Source organism: Aulostomus chinensis, chromosome 23 (genome assembly GCF_037954235.1).
Source record: "Aulostomus chinensis isolate RoL2024-O1b breed Wild chromosome 23, RoL_Achi_v1.0, whole genome shotgun sequence".
NCBI classification, from domain to species: domain Eukaryota; kingdom Metazoa; phylum Chordata; class Actinopteri; order Syngnathiformes; family Aulostomidae; genus Aulostomus; species Aulostomus chinensis.
This window is the reverse complement of record NC_141342.1, coordinates 10,299,756-10,325,362: the sequence shown is the minus strand read 5'-3', so window position 1 is coordinate 10,325,362 and position 25,607 is coordinate 10,299,756. Positions and strand designations below refer to the sequence as shown.

Sequence of the window (25,607 nt, the reverse complement as noted above, 5' to 3'; positions counted from 1 at the left end):
ATCGGTCAAGAGTTGTTGTTTTTTTTAGCTTCAATTTAAATATATGTTTCTGGCTATTTTTGCATCATGGATTCATAAAGAAGTGATGCGGGGGGGGGGGACACCTTTGTAAGCTCAAGACACTTATTTATGAGTACTCGAAAGGCAAAAATACACTTTTGGGGTGAACTGGTATTTCAGCACATGCATGTAAAGCAACAAGTTTGTATGTGGAGTTGCTCAATATAGAGTACGTGACTAATAAACATCAATACCAGCCAGTAGGCATTACTGACAATGCAAAAGAATCAATGAGGCACTGCAGCACTTTATCAAATAACGAATTCGAATTAAACAATCAAGTGAATCAACTCGGCAACAAAACATACAAACTCCAGCACTGCCACGCAAAAACGACAACCAGCTCGGCTTGAGAACACGAGGTCCTTATCCCACCTATTTCCGCCAGTCCAGTAGTAATATCACACACCCAATCACTGCTGACAAGAACTTAAGTTGCAAAAATGTAATGACCAGGAATGGCTCTAAAGCCTAAAATAGCTGCATCAGACAGGAGTCTTGAAGAATAACGCCATTGGGGTGCTTAGTGACAAGCCAAGTGGCGAGTGTGGGTGGGGTGTAGGTTCCTAGCTTTTGAGGGCTTCAACGCTATTTAAAGACGCATTAAGTGTGAGACAAAATGAGATAATAAGGTAAGGAAGCACAGGGAGGTGTTTCTGTGAGTTTCAAGCAGAAGGGTGACAAAGGGCAGATTTCCTTTGTTTTTATGGGTTAATTTAACTATTTCAGAAAGCTCTTATGAAGGAAGGATATGCAATGAAGGAATCTGATATGTTCCTCAAAGACATGCCCAAAATGAAACGGTCAGTGCAATTTAAATAAAAAAAATATATATATGGAAGAACATCACAAATACAGCATGTATTTTAGTTACATTTCATTTCTAATAACAAATCCTTAGGCTGATATTTGTGGATTATGATGGAGAGTTTGAGCCGTCACCTGCAATAAGTCAGCGTCGCTCCTGCACAGTATTTGCTTGATTATAAAAGATGAAATGCCACAATCAATACAACCGCGAGGGGATTTTCTTACTAAATTTGACTCTCTCTACGTTTTCAAATTCACTCCACATATTATGGATTTTATGTCCGTTTTGTTTTGTTTTAGTTGGATTGTGGCTTTTGTTAAAAATAAATAAATAAAAGAAGCTTGTTTAAATGATGTATTTTGAAAAGTAGAATTGTTAAGATTTTCAGTTTAATTGTGGGCCCCTTAAGATTTACCAAAAATGATCAGATTCATGGCAGCGCACTGAGTCATTACTGGTGCTGGTTGACACTTAATGACATGTATCCATGACAGCAAAAAACATGCATTGGTGTTACAGAGAAATGGTGAAGTAAGGTAAGGTTAGGCTAAGCTAGCCCACCCCTAGCTTGAATGTGAGTCAACAATTTCATTTTGTGACTCTTCTCAGACTTTCCAAACGTTATCGGAACACTTAACGTTGCGGCAGAGAAACAATTTCTTAGTAATTCATCAATAATTTATCAGACAGCGTAGGTCTATAGGGGAAAAAGTATGTGAAGAGCATCATGTGATTGGGGAGAGCCGTAAAGATCAGAGGAAATATTTTCATGAACGACAAAATTAGTTCAAACCCGTGCGTGCAGGATTAGTCCTTGAATATTTTCACAGGAGGAGAAAAGAATGAGAATTTAAAAAATTCTAAGGCTGAATTGAAGTATTTATTTGGCCTGTATCAAACCATAAATTAGTAGTTAACACAAGGGAACGGGATTAAAACTGGGAGATTTTATCCGTCTCTCAGATGAAATGCGACAAACAAAGCCTGAATGAAAGAGTTTTCTTCATTTAAATAATTTAAAATGACCCATTTGAAAAGTTCAAATTGATCAAATTAAATTGAAGATAATGATTTCCACAATAAATAATCCTGTAATTTTACCTATGTTACCATTTCTCTGATGCATCTAGTTTACAGTGGCCTTAATTTAGCCGGCGCCTCTAGTTGACCAACAGCCCCCTCCCTCGTCTTTGGTCTGAAAATAGTGAAAATGTGTTATACCTGTAGCCATGGGAGCGACAGTGAAGCTCACTTAGCCTTCTCCCTGGGAGGCAAAACCCTCTCATTCAGACATAGACGTGCCAAGGATATGTGAGCTGCCACCTGTGATTATGGTGCCGTTACATAACAAGGTTTACAGTCTGGATGTGTGAACCTTGTGATCCACTGTTCTCCAGCCCTGAAGCGCCACCGTGTCCAAGCCTTACATTATGCAGAAAGCGGTACAATACCTGTTGCCGACACAGACTGAGAGGCGCTTTAAAGGGACGTTTTGAGCTCCATTAGTTGACGTCCTCGGCCAAATACAATAGCTTGATGATGATCACACACAGGCTTTTGCAAATCACCCTCAGAAGTCTGAAATCAGAGGCTGCAAGGCAGAAAGAATAAGAGCAGAGAGAGAGAGAGTGAGAGAGAGAGAGAGGACGGAAAAAAGCGAGGTTTCCTTCACTGATGAATCATTAGTGATAAAGCCGAGGCTGAGCCAGTACGGCTGTATTTAGAAACTTCTCACTCATTCAACCCCCTCCCTTACTAATTGTCATCTCTTTTAGCATTTGACTGATGACTGGTTCTCTGAAAAGACGCGAGGAAAGGGGAGCAGGCACTCAGCTCAAAGGATAATGTCACACTTTGAAGCTGTCAAGGGAAACAGTAATGTGGTAGAGAATAGAAATAGCTACAGCTTGCTAGTGAAAACACCTGAAGGTAAAAAAAAAAATAAAACAGAGACAGCGACCAATATTTCAGAGATGGCACAGTGACACATAGACACAATAGTGCTGTGTAAACACTGGAAAAGGCTGGTCCTGGGAGACTTTGAGAGTCTCCTCTGGGAGACTTCATATAGGGAGCCGACTAATAGAACGACTGGCATAATTCAATTCAACACAGGAGTGCTGGCGTGCACACAAGAACACACAGGAACACACACACACACACACACACACGTCAGATCAAATATTGCTGATTAGCTGTTGATGACAAGTGTGAAAGGCATTGCTCTGCAGTGGGACACATCAGCCAGCCGCATGTTATATCCTCACACACGCTGCTGTGCTCCACATGAGCAACAGGTGACGACAGGTCAAAAACAAAGATTTATCTCTCAGATATCAAACATTAAACTTATCCTCGCCTGACGAAATCAAAGGTCCCTTTCAGAAGAGCCTCTCCTGAATGAAAGCCCTTTTCCATTTCTATTTTCCCTTTTCCACTGCTAGATAAAAGGATTTTAAGGCTGAGCAGATGGGCAACTCTGTTAATCTGATGTGGGAAGTCATTGTGGGAACCTAGCGCCTTCATGATGTTGCTTTTGATAAACATGTGACCAAATACAATGATTGACTGTCTGTTCATGTTTTCTGAATGATGCTTCTGTGCATCAAGTTGCTGTCAACTGGTGGTGCCATGATATGAGAGGGAGGGAGGGAGGGAGGCAGGGACAGAGAGAGGGAGGGAAAGAGCAGGGGGGAGACAAGAGAGGGAGGCTGCAAATGGCAGCTTCTGTGACGCCACTAGGGAGAGAGAGAAATGAGAGAGAGAGAGAGAGAGAGAGATAGTCAGAGGGAGAGAGAGTGTGAGAGAGAGAGCTGTGGTCCAGCTAGATCAGATTGCAAAGATTGATGGAGAGAGGTGTTCAGTTAATAAGCAGAGAGGGACTCTAGTACAGTTTTATGGGAAAGGTGAGGGATTGACTTCATGTTGGATAAGGTGAGGGATGAGCAGCTGAAGAAATCCATTCGAAAGAAAGATGGGGATACAAAAAAATCTGAATGTTTACTTGGATAGCCCTTGCTTCACCTTTCGCACTCATCTTCCACGTCTAGCACAGTAGAAGTGTCTCGGCCCGAGGTTCTTGTGTGATTCAGCTGAGTTCAAACGGCATTTCACTGGAAACGCGAGAGGCAAGAGCTCAAGCAAGGATGAAGAAATTCAAAGGTGTTCTGTGCCTTATGCTGAAGATGATGGAGTGGTTTTCTTTGGAATTAGAGTAACACAAAGACGGAGCAGCTGCCGCGGCAGATGTAGAGAATGCCACAGTTTGGTTAACATGGACACTGGGAGAGAAGACACCTTTTAGTTCTGCACCCGGGGAGGACAGGTAGACATACAGGTAAGACAACAACTGCACTTGCAGCCTGGTTGTTAAATATAAGCAGCCAGTGTCAGGCAGCTCTGAAGCCTTCAACCTGATGCTAGAGAGTGTGAAAGACACTACTGTCTGTACTGAACCCGTATAAACCATTTATAAGCGATCAATATTAACTAAGAGGCTAAGTAAGCAACAAAAAAAAGCTTTTTTCTGACTTAGACTTGAACCAGGCCATTGACAAATTTGCAGGAAAAAAAATTAAATAAAGATAACTTAACTCGGTATCCAGTAACATCTTTTTACTAAAGGTGCGTGACAATGTATGAAAACGTGGCGCAATTTTTCCACTTCTCGTGTAAACACGCCAGATGAACGTCATCGGCACAAACACCAGATAACCTACTAAGAGCCCTGCATGAGTTGCTACAGCCAAAAACCTCTTCTATAAAATGCAATGAAACAACAAAGGCGATGTTGATGGTGCCAGCCCGAGGCTCCCTGATGCCTGATGTCAGGTGTACGCGTACCAGCTTCCAAATGGTAAAAACACATACAAATAAACCCAAGTTAAGCGCAAAATAAATCATGAAAACAGCCAATAATGTTTAGGTCTGACAACAATGTTGCGTCCATCTCTACATCGCCACCCAAACCTGATCCCTGCTGGTCAGGAGAGCAACACAAGTGTATTAAACTACGCATGAATAGTAATGTTGAGATAATCAATTCATTTGTTAATAAAGTTAGTAACATTTAACCGTAGTTACTATGACATTGATACTGTACTAAAAAAAAAAAACAAACCAAAAATATGTTTTGATTTGTTGCCACATCTCTCTGCCTCTTATCACATTTCTGACCATCTCAGATAAAATAAGCCATTTTGGGATGCCACGACTAACTCAGTTTTATTCATAAAGTTTCCACACTTGTAGTTCAACAATACAATTTCTTACTTTCAGTATCACTCAGTTCACTTGGATTCATATATATATATATATATGTTTTTTTGTGTTTGTGTTTGTGTGTTTGTGTGTGTGTGTGTGTGTGGGGGGGGGGGTTGTACATGACAAATTCAGCCTTTGTGAATGGATGCAAGTAATTAAAACACTGTACATGTGAAGATCAAAAAAAGCCCAGTGAGTGAAAAAGATCAATCGCTGAGAACCAGGTGTTGAAACGGAGGAAATGCTACAGGTGCAACAAGCACCAACGAGAGTTTGGTTGCAGAAAATGAATCAACAACTGCTGAAACAAAATGAGAAGGTGACTCACTTCTCTCAACAGCCACCTGGGATAGCATCCCAGCACAGGAGGTGGCTTGCACAGCCAGTCCAACAGCCTCCGCCAAGAATTACTGAATTACATTCAGAAACAGTTTACAGACAGTTCGGTCTTGCCAGTCCCACATCATCTCTGCACAGCGTGATGTTACTTTCTATAGGAAAATACCTGTAGATCATTTGAGACCACGAGTTCCACATGGTGAGCTATAGGAAAATACGATGACACCTGAGCCTCAGCTCTTCCTTCACAAAGGCCCTGGGAGGTGGGCAGGCATCTTAGTAGCTGAGCTCAGTTTCCTGCCTGCTCGTCTTGAGATGAAGTACCCTCTCCCAGTGCAACCCATTGTTCCTCCCTGTCCCTCCCATTATTTTGTACATCCAATTATACATTCTATTCATCCTAATCAGCTGCAGGCTCATCATCATCTCCCCTCGCCACTCCTCACAACTCCCCGAGATCATGCAGAGCAGACCAGGTGGCGACAGTGCAACTCACTGTCTGTGTCCTCCTTCCAATCCAACATGTGGGTTTGTTGGTTACAGCTGAATCCTTCACTCAAAAATAATATCTTTATTCTATAAAGCAAAGACACGATATAAGTTCACGTCTATGACTTCTGCACAGAGTCTAGAGCTGCAAGTAGAGCTTTAAAAACATCCAGCATCGGAGCACAAAGGCGGACAATGGAGGAGTGTAAACAGGTGTTCATATTTGACCCCCCCTATTCCAAACATGATTAACAGTTTTCAGTCCACTAAGAGTAATATTTCCCATTTTTTAGACAACTGGGCCTATTGATGGTAACATGTCTGATAAATCCAAAATGCACGGCTGACATTGACAACAAAAGTAAGTTTGCTTCATTCAGGCTAATTTTCTTCCTCTTCGAAACCTACTAAAATGTCTGTGGTAGTCCAAAAGTCACCTGAAAGACATCTACGTGCAGATGGAATCGAGAATCATTTTCGAATCAAACTGTAATCTCAAGAATCAGAATCGATTCGTGAGATTTACAGACTCATGCACCGCCTGTGGCCAAATCACCACCAGACCCCTGAATAACGGATATTAACAAAATCTCTGGTGAAGTTCTCAATTTTGTTGGAAGGGAGATCTCTCTGTGTTCAAATTTTGAATAATAGAATTCATCTTTTATGGTTCCACTGGGTTGGTTTGTAAAAACACCGCAAATGCAACTAGTCACATTTATGATCGCTTGTGAATATGGTTTGTGGAATAAAATTGATACTGGTTTATTTAGTAACACCTGTAGTTACTGGAGGTAACAGCCAGTGTGGTTTAATGCATCCACAATTTTGGGGGCAGTAAAAGAATGGATGTGTTTTGATAAACAAGTCAGGCAGTTATTGGCCGTTTTCCATCACTCTCTTAAGGATCAAATTTATTCTACATAAGGCGTGGCACAGTGACAGGAGTTGGTAACCGCACTGAGAAGTTAACATAGTTTCTTTAACTAATACAAAAAATAAAACTTAAACGGACTCTTTTGTAGGCACATTTTAAATGAAAGATAGCACAAAGGGCTACGCTTACAACTGGAGGTATATTCTGTTTCCCGCGACGAACTCATAAATGACAACTCGTGATTTGCGATTTAAATGTCTTGGATGTGAGCCAGCAGCACTAAGATAAGTTCACTTTGCACCAGTAGAAACTCAATGCCAGCAACCAGTTTTTAATACAATAATACAGCAGTTTTACACCGGGCTTTAGGCTTGAGAACTTTTCTTTTGATCACAAAGAAGTGTTTTGTCAGTGTCACTAAATCAATCTTTAATCAAATTTTGACTCTGGACAAAGTTATGGTCAAATCTCCATCAAAGAAGCAGCGAATAAGTTGAGTCTTTAAATAGTACATGCGCTCAAACCTGACATAAATGACCACTTAGAGGGACAATCTAATTCAAAGGCATCCCATGATACTACAGAAAAGGCTTTCCGTATTGGTTGCGACGATAAGGCACTTATCTAATGACTCCTAGGATGCAGGGGAGGGTTTTTACTTTCATTTGACCAACTCACTGGACACCTGACACTGCGTGACTACACTATGATATAGAGACCGCTCACTGCAGAGGGCCACTCAGGTCATGCATGAAGTATAGAGAGCAAGATGTATAATGAGCGATGCTGGGATGAAGTTCAGGCTCAGGAATCATCTCAATTATATAACGCAGTCAAGAACACAAAAGTTTAATCGTCAGTATAGATTTCCACGTTTGACGGGAGTGGCAGGATTGCTACTTTTAGCATTTTTTTCAGTTGTGGCTCTTTTGGGAATGTAGCATGATATTGTCAAAATGCAAAAACAATGTATAAAAATAGAGCAGGTTATTTGGCTACAGTATGTTTTCCTGATACAAGTATGTGAGAGCCCTCTGGGACAATTTCAAGAGAGTGCATGAGGTTATCTGGCTCCAGATAGGAGAACTTCCACCTGAAAGAGTGTGGAGCAGACGGCAGGGCACCTGGGATTTAGGGGCACACATGAGTGATCTGTTAAGTCTTCAGGGCCCAAATCAGGCCGGTCGACACAGAACGGATGTGGCCAGGCGATAAAAGCTGTCTGCACCCAGTGGGGCCTCAGTTCGGCTCCCATGGGTAATAGCCCCTGGCCCCTCAAAATTCAGCGCAATGGCCAGGTTATCTGCTGGCTGACAAAGACTTAACTTGACAATTTTTTTTTTATCCATTCTGATATCTAGTCTTGTAAAATCCTTGTGAACTGAAGTTCCAGCATGTAATTACAATATATAAGTAATGCAGGGCACTGCACAAGGGAGAAAAACTACATCTCCTGTGCACGATAGGGAAGTGTTATAAATGTACTGCATCCTCACAACATGATTAATAATAGTGTGAATTTTACAGAATGGGGCCAAATAAATAAGAGTCCCTCCATCCCCTTATGCAGCATCTGGTATTGTGTGTTCATGGAGTAAGTGGCACATATAGAGGTTCCTTTGGGACATTGTTTAAATACAAACAGACACACCACATCCCCTTCTCTCCTCACATTCTCTTTTTGCTGAAAGGACAATGGCAAATTTAGGCCACATAAGAAGCGATAGAGGAGCACAGCTTGTCTACTGGATGTGTCATGACTGCATAGCGTGCTGCTGATGAACTATAAATATAACCATGATGCACTGAAAATGAACAAGTGATCACTGACACTGGTGGGCCTAGAAAATGATAGTCTGTCTCCTTTTCTATTCCAGATATGAGCATCATGGTCATGTTTTGTTTTTCTAATATAATGTGAGAATAAACATCTGGTAGGTGATGGTATAGTTTTTCTCCAGTTTCAACCCTTTGATGAGTTTCAAAAAGAAAAGCACAGGAAATGCCATGTGACACAAGTGGCGGTCTCACCACCCAGCACACATCAAAAGACATAAGGACCCTTCAGCGAGGCCCAATTGGATTGAGAGTCGTGCTGCTGAAGGAGAGCAAGATGGTGAGGAGAAGGAGTGTGAAGCAACTGGTATTATGGAGGAAGCAAGACAGAAAATAAATGTCGACATGAATCCTTATTTGTCATGGCTCGTGGACTGATTTAGAAGAAACATTGTAACACAAAACATTCAGATGAACAGGTTAACCTGATATACCTGCTTTTATGCAGATCTAGCACTTGAAAAACTGGAAATGATGAGCATTAATGAAATGAGTTATTAATACCAGTGGGCTTCTTTTTCGATCAATAACATATGTTTTTGTACGAGCGTGTGTGTGTGTGTGTAAGTAAATTATGATCCAAAGTTTCCTCAGCAGTAATTAAAAACTGGTTATTTGATTATACTCTTTGCCAGTTATGGTGTGATTTAACTATTATGTCACAAAAAGACACTCACATTGTTCTCCGTTCCTCACACAGGGATTGGACTAAAGCACAAGGCTCCCGGCCAGCTAACAATCTATGACTCACTAAAATGCAGCTTCACCAGTGATCAAGCTGTGGTCGCAGCCTGGATCACACACTGGCACTCAAGGCCAGCCCTTCCGCTCTGACCCTGCAGCTGGAGGCCCCAGGAGCATGAGTGTAGGACGGATCAACCGCTACAGCATTGTGTCGTCTGAAGAAGAAGGCCTTCGCCTCACTACCATGCATGGCATGAACGGCTTTGGCAATGGCAAGATCCACACACGCCGCAAGTGCCGCAATCGCTTTGTCAAAAAGAACGGCCAGTGCAATGTGCAGTTTGCCAATATGGACGACAAGTCGCAACGCTACATGGCTGACATCTTCACCACTTGTGTTGATATTCGTTGGCGATGGATGCTGGTAGTCTTCACCCTCGTATTTGTTGTTTCCTGGCTGGCATTTGGCTTAGCTTTCTGGGTCATTGCTTTGTTACATGGAGATCTGGATAACCCAGCCGGGGATGACAACTTCACTCCATGTGTGTTACAAGTTAATGGATTCGTGGCTGCCTTTCTATTCTCCATTGAAACACAGTCTACCATCGGTTATGGCTACCGTTGTGTAACTGAGGAGTGCCCAGTGGCTGTCTTCATGGTGGTGTTTCAGTCTATCGTGGGCTGCATCATTGACTGTTTTATGATCGGTGCCATCATGGCCAAGATGGCAAGGCCTAAGAAGCGAGCACAAACACTGTTGTTTAGCCACAATGCTGTCATTGCCATGCGGGACGGAAAGCTGTGCCTCATGTGGAGGGTAGGGAACCTTCGCAAGAGCCACATTGTAGAAGCCCACGTCCGGGCACAGCTCATCAAACCTCGGATCACCGATGAGGGGGAGTATATTCCTCTAGACCAGATAGACATCAACGTGGGTTTTGACAAAGGCCTGGACAGGATTTTCTTGGTGTCACCAATTACTATTCTCCATGAGATAGATGAGGAAAGCCCACTCTTTGGGATCAGCAAACAGGACCTGGAAACAGCCGACTTTGAGATTGTCGTCATCTTGGAGGGGATGGTGGAAGCAACCGCCATGACCACACAAGCTCGCAGCTCCTACCTGGCGTCTGAGATCTTTTGGGGTCACCGGTTCGAGCCAGTTTTGTTTGAAGAGAAGAACCTATACAAGGTGGATTACTCTCACTTTCACAAAACTTATGAGGTGCCGTCCACCCCCCGGTGCAGTGCCAAGGACATGGTGGAGAACAAGTTCCTAGTCCCCAGTTCTAACTCCTTCTGCTATGAAAACGAGCTGGCTTTTCTTAACCGTGACGATGAGGAGGAAGATGTAGGTGGTGGAAGTAGGGCACTGGCAAACCTCAGTCCAGACCGGAACAGCCGACATGAGTTTGAACGCTTACAGACCACCAGGGCAATGGATCAAAGGTCTTATCGTAGAGAGTCAGAAATATGACCTCTACTCATTGACCCAGGGTCACTCTTCAATAACTTTAGTCAAGGGTAGAAATGCAGAACAATGCAAAGTGCCATAGGAAAAGCTGACTACTGTGATAGAAAGAAGTAGGACAGTAGTAAAAGGGACATAACTGCAAGGAAAGAAAAGCAAGTACACAGCTTAGGAAACTGTGATAAGGAATGTCTACAATCAAGGAAAAGGCTAGAGAAAGACCTTCTTCCTTCATGGAAACTTGAATCTTTTTTCACATGGTCATTTTGAGTGTGTAAGCTATTATGGCAAAAACCATATAATCAAATCTTAGATGTAAATACATTTCTTAGGTAAGTTATGTTTTGTGTGCAGTATAAGTTTCCAAAAGCACCTCTAAAATGTTAGAATGTGCAACTCCAATTTGTTCCTGAGCACAACTGTAGTGTTTTAAGGCTGCTTTTAAGCTCTCCTTGCATTCATGTAATTTGTTGGACTTGACTTCAGTGACACATTGTAAATTTGTGCACTGCAGCATTCAGATGCAATGAGCCATGATAAAACATCTGACTGTGAGCCACCGAGAACAACACAATTCAACATCTCTTTTCTTTGATCCCAAAAATCTACCAGTGGTTGGCAAAATTAATCACACTATTAAGAAAATAAATGAAGATGTTGAAGTGAAATACATCTATGTAGATTTGTTAACACCTAATATGTTAAGCGAAACCTTACAACAGCCTACAAGCCACCAACATTTTAATTTGGTTTCATTGCCATCCACATCATCTCATGGAGACAGTGTGAAAAAAAATTAAATCACAATGAGAGGAGAATGAATTTAAATGTTCCCCAAAATGTATTTCTAGCAAGATGCAGACTGCAATATCTATTTTATTAATCAAATTTTTAAGTACAGCAGCACAGTGAGTTCAATGAGTAACAGACCGCTAGAATCCTGCATGTCCGCAGACATCATGTTTCTCCCATTCCACATGGAAATCCCTTACTGCTCACAACTGACCATATTATTATTTATACTTTTGCCTCTTTAAAAATGAATCTATGCATATTGTTATGGTATCAGGGGACATTAAGTTCTTTGTCAGATTCAATTCTTTTTTTCCACAAAACATAACGCAAAGAAAAACAGACCGAATTTTCAGAAAGACTAAACAGTATATTTGAAAAGACTTTAACGAAATTTATTTCCAAATTTAACATCTTGAATGCTTTTAAAATCTACGCAGGAAATATCCTGATTTTTTTTTTTTCCGGCCAGAGAACAGAGTATTGTCAAGCTAAACTTCAAATGTGAGATGCATTATCGGGATTAAACCATTCTGAATTGTACATGAACAATAATTGTAAGGGCAAATGTCTACAACACGATGCGTTGTGCTAATGGGGTGAGAAAAGTCCAACTATATTTGCCAAAAAGCTGTAGCCGGCCCTCCATTTCTACTCATTTCACATCAGCTGAGGGTAAATTTAGCAGCTGTTGTTACGAACAGAGTCTGTCTCGGTTTCAAAAGTTACCTGGTTTACATACAAAAACATAATGTAACACCTCAAAAGCATCACTTGCTAAGCAAAGTGACGGTGTGGAGAACAAGGTTTGGTTACGAATATATTTCTGTCACTGGTGTCCAAAGATTTACGCAAGAGCAGCAGTACAAACAGAGAAAAAAAAAGCTTCCTCCAGGTCATCCTCATGTTGCTTCCTGTGGCATTTACAAGTATCAAACACTGTAGACGGCTAAATGCATTTTAGCAATATGCTAAAGAGGATGAGACGATGACATCGGACCAGTCTGAATGAAAGCAATAAACACTGAAGCACTGAGGGAATTACAAGCATCTTTTGATGGTTATTCTGTAATACACTGAACATTATCATTTTTGATTCCTAACAACTGGAGGGCATAGCGTGAGGAGACTGACCTTTCGTCTTTTCATTTCTATTGTTGTTGTATGCATTTGATTTCTTTGTGCAGATGTTGAACTCAGATCTGATACCAAAGTAATGGAGGGAAGTTCCAGCTATGTTTTTCCACAATCATGACCAGGGTACTCTTCCAGGATCAAGCCAACTGATCTGGAAATTTGGGTAGGCATATTCCTGAAGTGGGTTGAATTCTCCGGTTAGCAAATGGACTCTTTGTTGACTTAAAGCTCATCTTCACTCAATTAAAGTTTTATACCAACTTTACTATTAAATAATTTGGTGATATTACAGAGTATAAGGGCCAAAATTATGATGCAGCATAAAACTTTCTTCCTTAACATGGACAACAACATTCAAACCTGATCCTCCCAAACTTGTTCATGTGGTGTCACAGCTAATAACATGGATGCCATGTCCTTGTGAAACATGTTTAAAATATGGTGAAACCTGACATGAGGACGAAGGACCATCAGAGAATTGTAATTTTGATGAAAATGTCCACCCCCCCCCCCCCCCCCCCTAGTCATTGAATGGAAGAGTCTGCAGTATATTTTCTGTCGGTGTTTGTAGACCCACCGTTCAAATGTTATTCCTGCTCCCTGACACTTTTGCTTTGGGAGGCAGCTGGTTTCACAAAATCACGACATCATGAGACTGCGTGAGAAACCATCTTGTCAGACTTCAAGTTATGCATTACCTACTAGTTGTCCAAAACAATTAACGACCACTGAGGAGATATGCATGTGGTTTTGGCGCTGTGAGAGTGAGACTGTTCGAAACAACGATGGCTACTCATGAAGAGGTTAGCATAGACGCTGCTATATCAGCAGAGAGCAAGGAACTCCACTCGAGGCTTTTCTTTTCTTGTTCTTCTTCCACCTGGCTTCAGCAGGAGTTGTACAGTTCATTGCTCTCATTATTTAAGATAGTTCATCCAATCACCTTAACAAGTACTTCTGGAAAGCGTGTGCCCTTCTATAAACAGTTTCTATGGGTGTCTTCTCAGATGGTTCTGGGGAAAAAAAAAAAAAGTCATCTGAGACGTCAGGTTACTGTAATCAAAAATTCCAACTCCTCGTCATAGTTCCCCTTCATCTACTCCTTCATTGCTCCCCAGGGATTAAAAGCAAACCCCAGATTCATGTGTTTTACAACATTCTTAGTTCAGTTCCTGATTCACCTTGTTATATTTGCGTTTTTTTTTTTTCTCATCGCACTGCCCTTTTCCTAACTCCTGGAACCCGTTAGCAGTGATCTTTCTATACTGGTGTGTCCCCATGCCCTCAGTGGTGTTGGCTGGGGGCTACACGGCCCAAAGGTTGACACAACCACACTTCTAGTGTGGTGATTGTATGAGTCGATGTGAGTTATTTCAGGAAAATCCTGCAGACTCTACCATTAAGTCTCGAGGTACGCTTGACTCCATGATATTTCTTCCTGTATGTTGTTAATATTTTGCAAATTTTTAGGATGTGGTATAACGTAAGAGGCTTTTTCAGCGAACAGGTGAAACTTTCTTCACTCAACCATAAACATTTAAGCTGACTGCCTTCTGGGAAGGCTCTTTCTGCTGATGTGTCTCTACACCTATACTCACAAAATTTCTGTGGTTTAAAAAAAACAAACAAGCAAAGGTGAAACATCAACGGGTTCTATGCTGCATTACTGAAATGCATAGTTCAGTCATATCAAATTACATTTCTTTTTTGTGATTTAGCTTCGATGTTGCCCACCTGAGCCCTTAAAAGTAAACACAGACAAACAGTGTTTTAGCTAATGATATAAATATAAAGCGTTTATCGTGGGAAAAAAAGCATTATAACTAATAGGGAACAACCAGGCTGAACAAGCCAGCTTATTTTTATACAAAGTTCTTTTTGATAGAATACAGCAATCAATATTTATCTGTTTATGGCAGAATACTACAATGAACCTGCTCTTAAGAGGCAGAAATATGATTCATGTCTCTGTTTTTGATGATTTAATTTCTGTTGTTTTGTTTCAGCACAGAAGCTTGTGATTTAACAGGTATTTCTCTTAAAGGGATGATTGGAAAAACCTTTGACCTCTGTAGAAGTCTTCCTATGCCCAGCAAAATGTGTATTGGGCTTTTGATTTTAATTCAAAGTCATTTAAATTATTCAATTAAAAAACTAACTGTTGAACATTTTTTTTTTGTTTTATTGTCTTTTATTAAAAGTGCTCCACCTATCAGGTCCGTATTGAAATGTAAATTCAACACGAACATCATCAGGCCTGACTAATCAATAGATGAGGTGGATGCAAAGGTAATACATCACCACGAATGGCGCTTTAAGACGAGAGATGAAGATTCATGTCACTACAGCTCAAGACTCCCTCGTCTTGGTCCAATTATTCAAGAAGGCTCATCAATTAATCACTGTGACACACAAATAACCAGCGGGGCCATGGGCCTTTTGGCCACACTGAGCTGGGCAAGAGGCCTGCAGCTGTCAGATCAATGCGGTAGCAACACACCAGAAATCATTACTAGTCCACAGCCCCAGAACTAAAGGAACCTCTTCAGTTTTTAAGCATCATAGTACTCAACTGCACAGTAACTGTACATCTGAGCTTAAGGTCTTACACTTTTCAGTACAAGGCTGCACGGTGGTGCAGTGGTCAGCACTGTGGCCTCACAGCAAGAAGGTTCCGGGTTCGAGTCCCAGCTCGGGCACGGGATCTTTCTGTGTGGAGTCTGAATGTTCTCCCTGTTCCTGTGTGGGTTCTCTCTGGTACTCCAGCTTCCTCCCGCAGTCCAAAGACATCAAGAGGGGACGAGACTGATTGATACTCTAAATTGACCGTAGGTGTGACTGTGAGTGTGAATGGTTGTCTGTCTCTGTATGTTGGCCCTGCGATGGACTGGCGACCTGTCCAGGGTGAACCCCGCCTCTCGCCCGTAGACGCTGGGATAGGCTCCAGCCCCCCCGCGACCCTTAATGTGTAGGAATAAGTGGAAGATGACGATGGATGGATGGACTTTTCAGTACAGTCAATATCTGATATTTCTGATCGAGTCTTAGAAATAAGCTATTTAACTGAATCTCAACAGTGAATAAAGTAAAATTAATTTATTGCAAAATGATACAAAATATAACCGGAGGGCACTGAGACTGCACATGTATGTCTGCCAGTACAAAATAACATCACCAGATCTGATTCTGGATCACTTCCTAAACCCGTTTGATTGGTTTCTACCCAACCAGATTTCATGAAAACCATCTTCAACTTTTTGAGCTCTACGAAAAGACAAAGAGCAAACCAGCGCCACTGATCCAATTACTTCCTTGGTGGAGGTAACAGATGTCAAAATATATCAATTTGAAGTCAGAAACATAAGTAATGAGCAATAACTAACAAGAGCACATTTAAATAAGACTGAAGTTCATTGAAGAAATAAAATAAAACGCTGCAATAACTGCCTTGTTCATGTGCTATGACCTATTGCTTATCGTCTGCAAGCCTGCAAAAATACCACAGTTTTCTAAAAATATTGCTTATTTTGAATCACATTGTGATATGATTTGGAATGTTAGGGGAGCATTTTTTTTTCACCTTTATTCTCACTCTCATTTAAAACCTTGTCCAAAAAAATGGTACCAATGTGATATACGTGAGATCTATGTCAAACAAAGATGTTTTCTCAATTCTGTAAATTTGATGCATAGGCAGGGCATCTCTGCAGCACCACAATATGTATTTTGAAATATTATTTTGACACACAATTATTCTTTTACAAATATGGCAGCCCCCTGTGATTCGAAAAATGCTCTTGGCAATATTGCTTTTGATTAAATTTTGATTAATTGTGCAAACCTATTAAACAACCAAAACTTCCTTCATCTACCATGCTGTCTTCTTACAAGAATAAGCTACGCAACCAGTGAAGCCTTTGCTTGGGTCCTGAGGAGTAGGAAAGTTTGCACAGGGCTTTTACTTATTTATTTGATGATTTGATTTAGAAAAAAGTCCTACAGACTAAGAAGCAAACTGTGTGCAAAAGTAAGATGTTTCATGAAGGTAGATCGTCCAACCTTGGTTGAGAATACTTGCACAAGTCCTGGAAAAGGGTATTAGTTCCCAGTCTTAACTAAATTCCATGATCGTGCAAGGAACAGCAAAAACGCTAAGATTCAACAGTGATTTTTAAAAATGACATTTTATCATGAGACTTTTCCACAAGAGCTAGAAAATAAAACATCTTTAAACAAATATATAGTGTTTCCGCACTGGAGGTAAGGAGTTGAACTGCAAATTGGCGCGCATGTTAGCTGGCGCGATGTCGTCATCGTCAGCTACACTGAGCTCATTTTTGACTTATGATGAATAATCCTGAGCCCTTCGCACGAGATCTGTGACCATCAGTTCATTCTAAATAATTCAGGTTGGGGTGATTAAGTCACCCACAGTGATAGATGTAGGATTAACACGCTGGCCACTGGTTGTGCTGAGCTCAGGCGTTGGGTCTCAGCACTAACTGACAATGGGATCACAAGGGCTATGCTGGAAGCATTTGCCAAGTTTGATTATATAACGTGGCCTGGACAGTTTATGTCAGGCTTGTAATGGCTTGGTATGACACACAGAGTAGGAGTGAAACTTTCAGGATTAGTGGAGGACAGTGTTAATGAGTGCCCACTGCGTGAAAGCATTATAGATTTTTCATCAGCGTAACATGGATTGTGGAACTCCGAATTTGGCTTAACTCTGAATGCGAGCTGTCTTTTAATAGCTGTGGCGTGAAACTGGCGTACTATCACTGTAGGATTAGACAGCAGAGGTTCTGGATAATTAAGGGCATGTCAGGATAATCTGCCCTGCAAATGGGAGGTGACAAATTCAAGGAAAAATAAATAAATAAAAGGAATAAATGCAGGTTCAGCCGTCATAAACACAAATTATTTCACAGAGGGTACACCGAGTCTGAACTCGCAAAAACTGCAGTACAGGCTGCTCGTTACCTGCTGTGGACAAACTGTGTTTTTTGCACTTGTTATTGTGCCATTACGCACATTACCTTGGACATTGCAATGTGACAAGATAACACCAGCTTACAAGGTTTGAGACGTTTCCTTTCCTGACACCTGCGTGTGACTAAGGGATGTGCACGCTGATATAACTATACCTGTACTGTTAATTCAAACAAAACTTGGTATATTAGAAGTCTGACAGTTTTTTATGACGTTATCATCTCTTTACCCCCATGAAAAGGATTGTGCATGCAAAAAGAGGAGTCGGTGAATGGTTTGGTGAGCTTGAAAATGTAGCTGCAGTCCTGAAATCTAAACCCACTCAAACGACTATGGGACAAACGTTCTTTTACAGACTTCCAGAGACTTGAAGAGTCTATGCCAAGGCGCACCGAAGCTGTTCTGACAACTGGGTTGGATTTTCCTTTAATTGGTCATCCATCTGCAGACATCATCCCAAACATATGCACAACACATAAGACGGGAAGCCTAGTGAGAAGCGGGGAGAGGGGGATATGATTTAATTTATTTGAATAATTCTCATAATTCTTGTTACTTCAACTTCCCCCTTGGGTACAATATGATGTGCCTCCATAATGTTTTGTTAGCAGTTGTTATCTATCATGTTTCTTATACGAATCAAGCATATTAATTGGCTGGCTGAAAGACAACATTGCTCATTATGGGAACAAACAAGACACAATGCCAGATCAATAGACAGATTGAGGTTCTTATCGCTATTTTGTTACAATACCTTTTGCTATTGTTATGTTGTCCAGGCCTAATACAGCTAGACTGACAATTTCTCTTCTTATGTCATCTTGATATTTTGTTTCAATTACGCAATCGAAATGTTAACACCCAGAATCTCTTGGGAATGTCCCTTCTGTGACTCCCAGGGAACAGCCAGCTGGGGCTTGGAGGACTCGCACATGATACAAAACAAGTAAGTGTTACACCTGATAAAGACTTCTGACGCCAGTTGGAGGATGTGAAAGGATGCAGCTATTGATGCCTCTGCTTTGCCTCTGGACCACACATTTTGCTTTACATCAGAAGGAAGAAAAGGTTGAAAAAGGTTTTTTTGGGGGGTAAAATATTAGTGACGACACATCTATGATCATATATGAGTTGGTTGCTAGTTAAAATTCATACATGCTTAACGTAAGTAAATACAGGAGATCGTATCTTGACTGCACGGACCTGAGGATGCATGAAAAGCTAATTAACAATTCTCTGACAATCTGCTACGATACTTTCCTGGCTCTTTTGCTTTTTTTTTTTTTTTCATACAAAATTATCCATCTGTCCAGTAATTTAATAAATCCTTTGTAAGATTGTCCCAGTTGTTCTAGATTTCAAAATAAAGGCAGAACATAATGTTTTTGGAACATAACCTTACATGGCCAATATGGTGGACTAATATAGACCTATTTAAAACAGGTTACATCTATAAAAAAAAAAACAACAACTAATAAAATGTCAAAATTGTTTTCATTCACAGATTTTAAAGACAAAAAGAATTATTCAAATATGGCTTGAGAAATGATGCCGCCTCATCCTTTGGCATTAATGGTCTAATATGAATTAACGTTAGACGAGCTGGTATGGATGCGTGCAGCAGGAGTTGTTCTGTGAAATGTACAGAGCGACACAGAACCCCATATCGTCTATTCCATCTCAGTAGGGTTTATTAATCCCTCCTGTTGGCTCGAGAACCAGTAACACCTCACATTGGCCCTCTTCAGGTGTAACTAGCGTTAACACTTGAGATTAGCGCATCTGGTTGTCAGTTTATTTAAAAACGAGTGCCATTTCACGGACCAACACTCAAAGGTGAGCCCAACTCTGATTAGAGGGTCGTGTCTCCTTCGAACTGGCAGCATTGCCCTCGCAGGCCCAGGGCTGATTTTAACAGATGAAAGTGATGCTGAGTTAACAAAGTGATCCTGACATTTAAAGTGAATTTATCTAAAATCTGAGATTCTGATTGGGGGGGGGGGGGGGGGGGGTTGTATTTTCCCATTCACGCCTCTCGCCCGAAGGCAGCTGGGACAAGCTCCAGCCCCCGCACCCCCAGCAACCCTTAACAGGATAAGCAGTAGAAAATGGATTGATGGATGGATGGATGGATTTTCCCAAAATGGAATAGAGGCGACTGCCAAGTCCACCTACCCACGCCGGCCGTCCTGTGTAATAAGCCAAGAAGCCTGCTGGTGTTGTCCATTAGCTGTCGACTGTTCTTGAATACCAGAGAGTCTCTATTGTTTGACAATCTCATCTAAATGTCCCTCAGGAAAATATCAAGGCATTTTCCAGAGAGGACATTTTGACATGTCACTGTAGGAAACGGAAAGTTGTCAAAAAAAATATTCATGGAAGCTGAATTCCATTCAGCGACAATCACAACAGGCTACACTCATCCATGCTGTCATAGAGAAACAACACAAGTGTGGTAGACCCGTTTCACAGCACAGATGGGTGGCTCAACACAGGTGCAGTTCATCAAATTAATGAAGATCCCATTCTAGTTTGTTTCTTAGCAATTCAACTGAGCCAGCGTGCACAACACCAAAATCCTGGTCCACCACAATAAGACAAGGGAGGCGTAATTAACAGACCTAATTGCACCCGTTTACCCTGCAATGACACATCAAAATGGCTGCTGTGCAAAGGGCCTGTTTCAAACACACGGGTGCTTTCGCTAATGCTGACATAGAATCTGCACAATTTATTCAATATATGTTGCGTCAAGGTACTCAATCAAAATTAAAATGAACAGTGACACGTCAAGAGGCCCTTTTCATTCCAGTAATACCCCTGAGGGATGCACCATGTGCTGTTTTTGCTGAAATGCCAATACGTTCGAGCTGATTTGGCTGGTAACTGATATTTGCTGAAATTATCTGTACAAAAACAAACAAACAAAACTTTGAATTTGAATTTTAAGAATTTGAAAAACAAAACAATACTTTTCTTTATTTCCAACACATTTGGAAAAGTCCAGAAATTGTATATTTACGTTATTATTACCTCATCGTGAACAAGAGAGAGGAGACTTGAGCAAACCTGGGCTGATATAAATATCAGCCATCTGACTGATATCAATAAATTTAGAAAATGATTCATATCTGTCAGTACCGATGATGTGCTGATATTATTGGGCATCTCTAGTGTCAGCGCCCTACGCAAACTGTAGCTTATCACAACCAAATACAGCCATCATTAATGTCATCAATTCCTCCTGCATGGCAATTCCAAATTTACACATCTCTACAGCCCTGAGGGGCTTTAATCAAACATGATAACTGAATAAAAACAACGACAACAATGTGTTGAGTGAGAATTTTATAGTTTCATAAGAACTGATCAATAATAGAATGGATTAAACCATATGTCGTTAGCCCTGGTCCTTGCATTTGCATCACTGAAACATGTTACTTAGCCTCAGGCATGCTTTGCTGCTTTTTTTTTTTAACACAACCACTACAGACCACAAAGCCACAGTTTTTTTTAAAATCCATCCATCCATTCATTTTCTACAAATGTGCTAAGGGTCTGGGGGGGCGGAGCCTATGTTTGGTTTTTTTTAACCCTACATCTTTATTCAAAATTTGTTGTAATTTGCAACCATAGTTGTCCTTTTCAGTTGTATATCTCCAACCAAATGCTCACCCACTGGAGAGCTCTCACCTGAGGAAGGACAGGTGACACATTCTGAGCTTTATCTTCTCCCGGTTACAGTAGATGTCTCAAGCTTCTCCTTATTCATGAAGCAACATGAATGAGCTACCTGAGGGGACAAGAGGGGGGCACTCTCATTTCCTGGCTCTCAAACCCCATATAATTATTTCTATGTGCCCAAAGGCCCTTCGTGTGCCGAAGAGGAAGAGGGACAGAAATGGCAGAAGAGTGAAGTTAAGTATTGTACAGAGAACTAAATACTATTCCAACTAAACAGCCCAGAGGCATAAGCCATAAAATACTACTTCTGTTTGATAAGATAACTCCATGAAGATTGTGAAAAACACACAGATGGATTTTTTATGGGGTGTTTATCAATTTCTCCTTGTGGATTTGAGAAATAGTTAACATAAAAACGGTATCAGCGTCATGTGCTGAAGTTCTGAGATAGCAGCTGTTGCTCCACTCAGTACAAGGGAGCTTGGAGGTATTTTTGTTGCTCAAAGCACCAGTAAACTTACATTTGAAAAAGCGAGAAACATTTCTTTCAAAATAATACTCATAACAATAACACAGAATGCTGTTCTGCAGACATGCACTTCGGTAAAAAGGAGACGTACATGAAAATATTCACACTGGAGTCATTTCATTTCTTTTTCTAAGTACTTCAAATGAAATTGCAACAAGCTCTTTTTGAATTGATAGCTTCAAACTTAAGTAAATACAGAGTAAAAATAAGAGTCAGCGATACTGGGTCTGACTTTGCAGTGAAGTCATGAGAACAGAAACAGATCTGGCATTGCAGTCTCTCTGGTCTCCCCAAGGAAAGATTCAAACCTGTCAGCACCCTTCTTTAATGCAGCTCTCAGTGGAAGGGAAGAAGGAGGGGTCCTTACTCCCATATACTCCCACACACCCCATCGCACGTCATCCCTACCTGGACAGTTCCAGGACACGGGGATCATCTCTCGCTTGCAGGACATCGTCTCCAATGTCAGGCAGAATGAAGGTCTTTGTTGTTGCAGACTCAATTCATTCCCACAGGTAGCCAGTTGGTTTTGATATGGAGAACAGGATCCCTTTTAATTGGATGAGGAGCTGCATGCAAAATTGGAAAGGAGATCGTATGCAAAGCAAGCTTGAGTATTTTTTAAATATTAAAACAACCTCTTCAATATTATTATAACTTATACAGGATGTGCTCTGGTGGTGGTAGTAGCAAATCATTTTTGTTGTTGTTCTTATTTGCCAAATAAAGAAACCACCTTCAAAACTTGCCTTGTTTGAAGCAGACTGTTGAGCTTTCAAGCAAGAATTAAATTTTACTTCTCCTTCACCTCCTAATATGTGATGGAATAAATAAATGCCCTGGCCTGTTGAAAAGAACTGATCTGGACACAAAACAGATGAAACTGTAGCCAGGTGGTGATTCACACACCTGAATGGAGTGGTTATATAACACACACACACACACACACACACACACACACACACACACACACACACACACACACACACACAAAAAGAAGCCGGTAATGTTAGCTCATTTAGTTTCTTACAATGGATAAATGCAGAAAAGAGAAAGACAAAAAAAGAAGGCACGGGAATAAATTAACCTACTTAAAGATATGATGTGACGTAATTTTAGTGATGGAATTAGCAATTAAGCTCTAAGTGCTAATGTTGATACCGTAAAATTACACAAGAATGTCGGTTGACTTAATTTAGCTGGTTAAACTGGTGCCGAAATGTTCAATCTAGGATAAGTTTTTGCTTAATTTACCCTTATAACTTCACATAGGGTAGCAAACCTTGTAATTAAGTACAGTAAAGAGCGACATCTGGCGATAGGCCTTTGCCTCGTCGCGGAACAGCTGGTCTTCGCTCTAACCAATCAGCGGAAGGAATACTGGCACGCTCTGATTTCAACCAATGAAGGCGTGCGATTTTGTAGCAAAAAATGGCGTCGCTCGCAATATGAATCCGAGGAGCTGTTAACATTCATTGTCTTATGTATTAACCACAGAAAACGAGCGGTGGTGGGCCAGTGAAGCCCCATGAAACACAGAAGCTTTCCTTAAAAAAAAAGTGCGGAAAAAGATTCAAAGCTTCAGAGCTTTAGTGACGGTGACACCTGGTGGACAACTGAAGCCATAGCAACCTCTCGAGAGCATGAATGAAGCACTGCCACTGTTTCAATCCCGTGTCAGCTACAAAAATTCAGAAAAGACTGCGTGGTTATCCATGTGTTTTGTTGATTTATACTAAATACACAAATACAATAATACATCGTCATGACACATAAGTAAAACTAAAATCTTTATTAAAAAGGGGGGGGGGGGGGGGACTTAATATGCGGACATTCTCACCCATACTCCAAACCACATTCCAGATTAAACCAAAGAATAAATCCAAATGAGATGAGGGGTTAAATGTTGGTTAAGGTTTTATTTTAAGCTTTATTTAAAAACTGTACTAAAAGTCAGTTGCTAAGTGTTTCACTCAAGTGTTTTTAAGGAAAGCATTTTAAAGATAATGGCTTGTCATTTGGGGGACTTGTATGTTAAGGAGGAATGTTTATTCACAGAAGCAGACAAGTTATTGTCTTCACAAGTTTTTATGTAGAAATATAATTTTTTCCACTGAGGCAGGCTTCAGTCTGCTCCTCTTCTGGCTCCCCAGCTTTGGAATATACCCTTTTGCAGGGAACAGATGATGTCGGAATTTACAGATACTTGCATGCAAGTTTCCACAGCGTAGCATGTAAAGCCTTAAATGCTGCCCAATACTTCAGGGGATCCTCTGCTCTTACCAGAATTTGCTCTTTCAGATATCTGTGGACCTCCACAGTTGCGCTGGCAGATGCACTGCTGGTGTGGTGCTGAGACTCTGCATAGTCGTCCAGCAAAGCCAACAAGTTGTAGCTTTCTTCACTGGCACTGGCAGATGTTGTTGCAGTCTCCAGTGGCACATCTTCTGTCGATCCATCAATCAGACTGGTGCGCTCCTGCGTCAGCCTTTCGAAAGAAGCCTGGGCATTGCTCGGTTTACTAAAACCACCCTGTTTGAACCGGGCACATTCAGCAGAAATGACATGTTTTAGCATTTTGGTAATAGGACTCACCTTTGACCCTAACACTCTCCTTTCCTCAACAACAGTTGCCTAATAGAATGGTCTTCAAACTGTCAGGCACTGGTTGATTGCTGCATAGCCATCAGCACTTAAAGGCAGTATGTCAGTGCTAGGTGATGCCAGGGCTGCCCCAAAATGTTCTCTCTGCTCATAAAGCCTATGAAGCATGGCAGAAGTGCTGTTTCATCAGGTTTCCACCTCTTAAACAAGCTGTTTTTGTGACATGTCCATATTTACTTGAATAGAACACAACTTTTCTACTACTTTTGAATTGGTCTTGAAGTGTCCCACTATTTTGCAGGCCCTACTGCGCATGTTTTCCAGATCAGAAGGCTGACAGAGTGATTTTTTTTTTTAACAATGAGATTAAGCATGTGGGGAAAGCAATAAATATGCCTTTACAGCTTCATGGCTTGGAATGGACTGTGATGGGAGCAGGATTTTAATGAAATAGAAAAAGGCTGGCTTTCTTTAACTTTCATGTCCACCAAGGCCTCATCCAGCTTCTGTTTTCTAGACACTGTGTGGGAGAAAGGTTGCTATATAAACTCGATACACAACATCTACAGTATATAGACAGACACATACACATATGGAGTATATATACATATATATTTAGCTTACTGTCAGGATTTCCAGTGTTGACAGTCTCACTGATTTGCCACGCATGTTTGTCATCATGAAAATGAAAATTTGTTTCATTTGTAAATGGGTCTCAGAATTACACTACACAGTTCAACAATACAATTCAATAACGGAAACATAAAATGTAGGCCACAAACTGCATTATACCTTATTTGGTGGTGTAAGATCAAAATGACCCCAAACCTTCGAACGTCACTTACTGCTTGTACTTCATGAAAATCGCTAGAATACAACAACTTCACTCTCCAGATCTCTCTCTCTCTTCTCAAAACCCCATTTTGAAGAATAATTATGCATCCTACATAGCTTGTATGGCGCCAGACCACTCAAATCTGTCTAGCTGTCCGGCTCAGTCAGGACGCATTGAAGTACTATGAGCCTATGAAACGCT

The 25,607-nt window shown here is 41.0% G+C and overlaps 1 protein-coding gene and 1 long non-coding RNA gene across 4 annotated transcripts; one reads left to right on the top strand and one right to left on the bottom strand.

Moving 5' to 3' along the window:
- The first annotated feature begins 3,718 nt into the window (after positions 1 to 3,718).
- kcnj12a (potassium inwardly rectifying channel subfamily J member 12a) lies at positions 3,719 to 14,821 on the top strand. The gene is made up of 2 exons (XM_086196394.1): positions 3,719 to 4,208; positions 9,376 to 14,821. Exon 2 carries the CDS (start codon positions 9,535 to 9,537, stop codon positions 10,834 to 10,836), a length of 1,302 nt encoding a protein of 433 aa, XP_086052520.1. The 5' UTR covers positions 3,719 to 4,208; positions 9,376 to 9,534; the 3' UTR covers positions 10,837 to 14,821.
- Positions 13,473 to 25,583, bottom strand: LOC147239462 (uncharacterized). 3 transcript variants are annotated; one of them, XR_015111672.1, is made up of 5 exons: positions 25,364 to 25,583; positions 24,251 to 24,499; positions 22,376 to 22,536; positions 21,448 to 21,547; positions 13,473 to 13,772 (listed from the first exon to the last, which is right to left on the bottom strand). It is a non-coding gene; the product is annotated as an uncharacterized LOC147239462 (long non-coding RNA). The 3 variants fall into 3 exon arrangements; XR_015111674.1 differs by having other exon boundaries at positions 25,417 to 25,583; XR_015111673.1 differs by lacking the exons at positions 13,473 to 13,772; positions 21,448 to 21,547; positions 22,376 to 22,536 and adding an exon at positions 23,972 to 24,134.
- Positions 25,584 to 25,607: the final 24 nt, after the last annotated feature.

Coding starts and splice junctions, on each gene's coding strand:
- kcnj12a (XM_086196394.1), top strand. CDS start 9,535: ATGAGTGTAGGACGGATCAACCGCTACAGCATTGTGTCGTCTGAAGAA.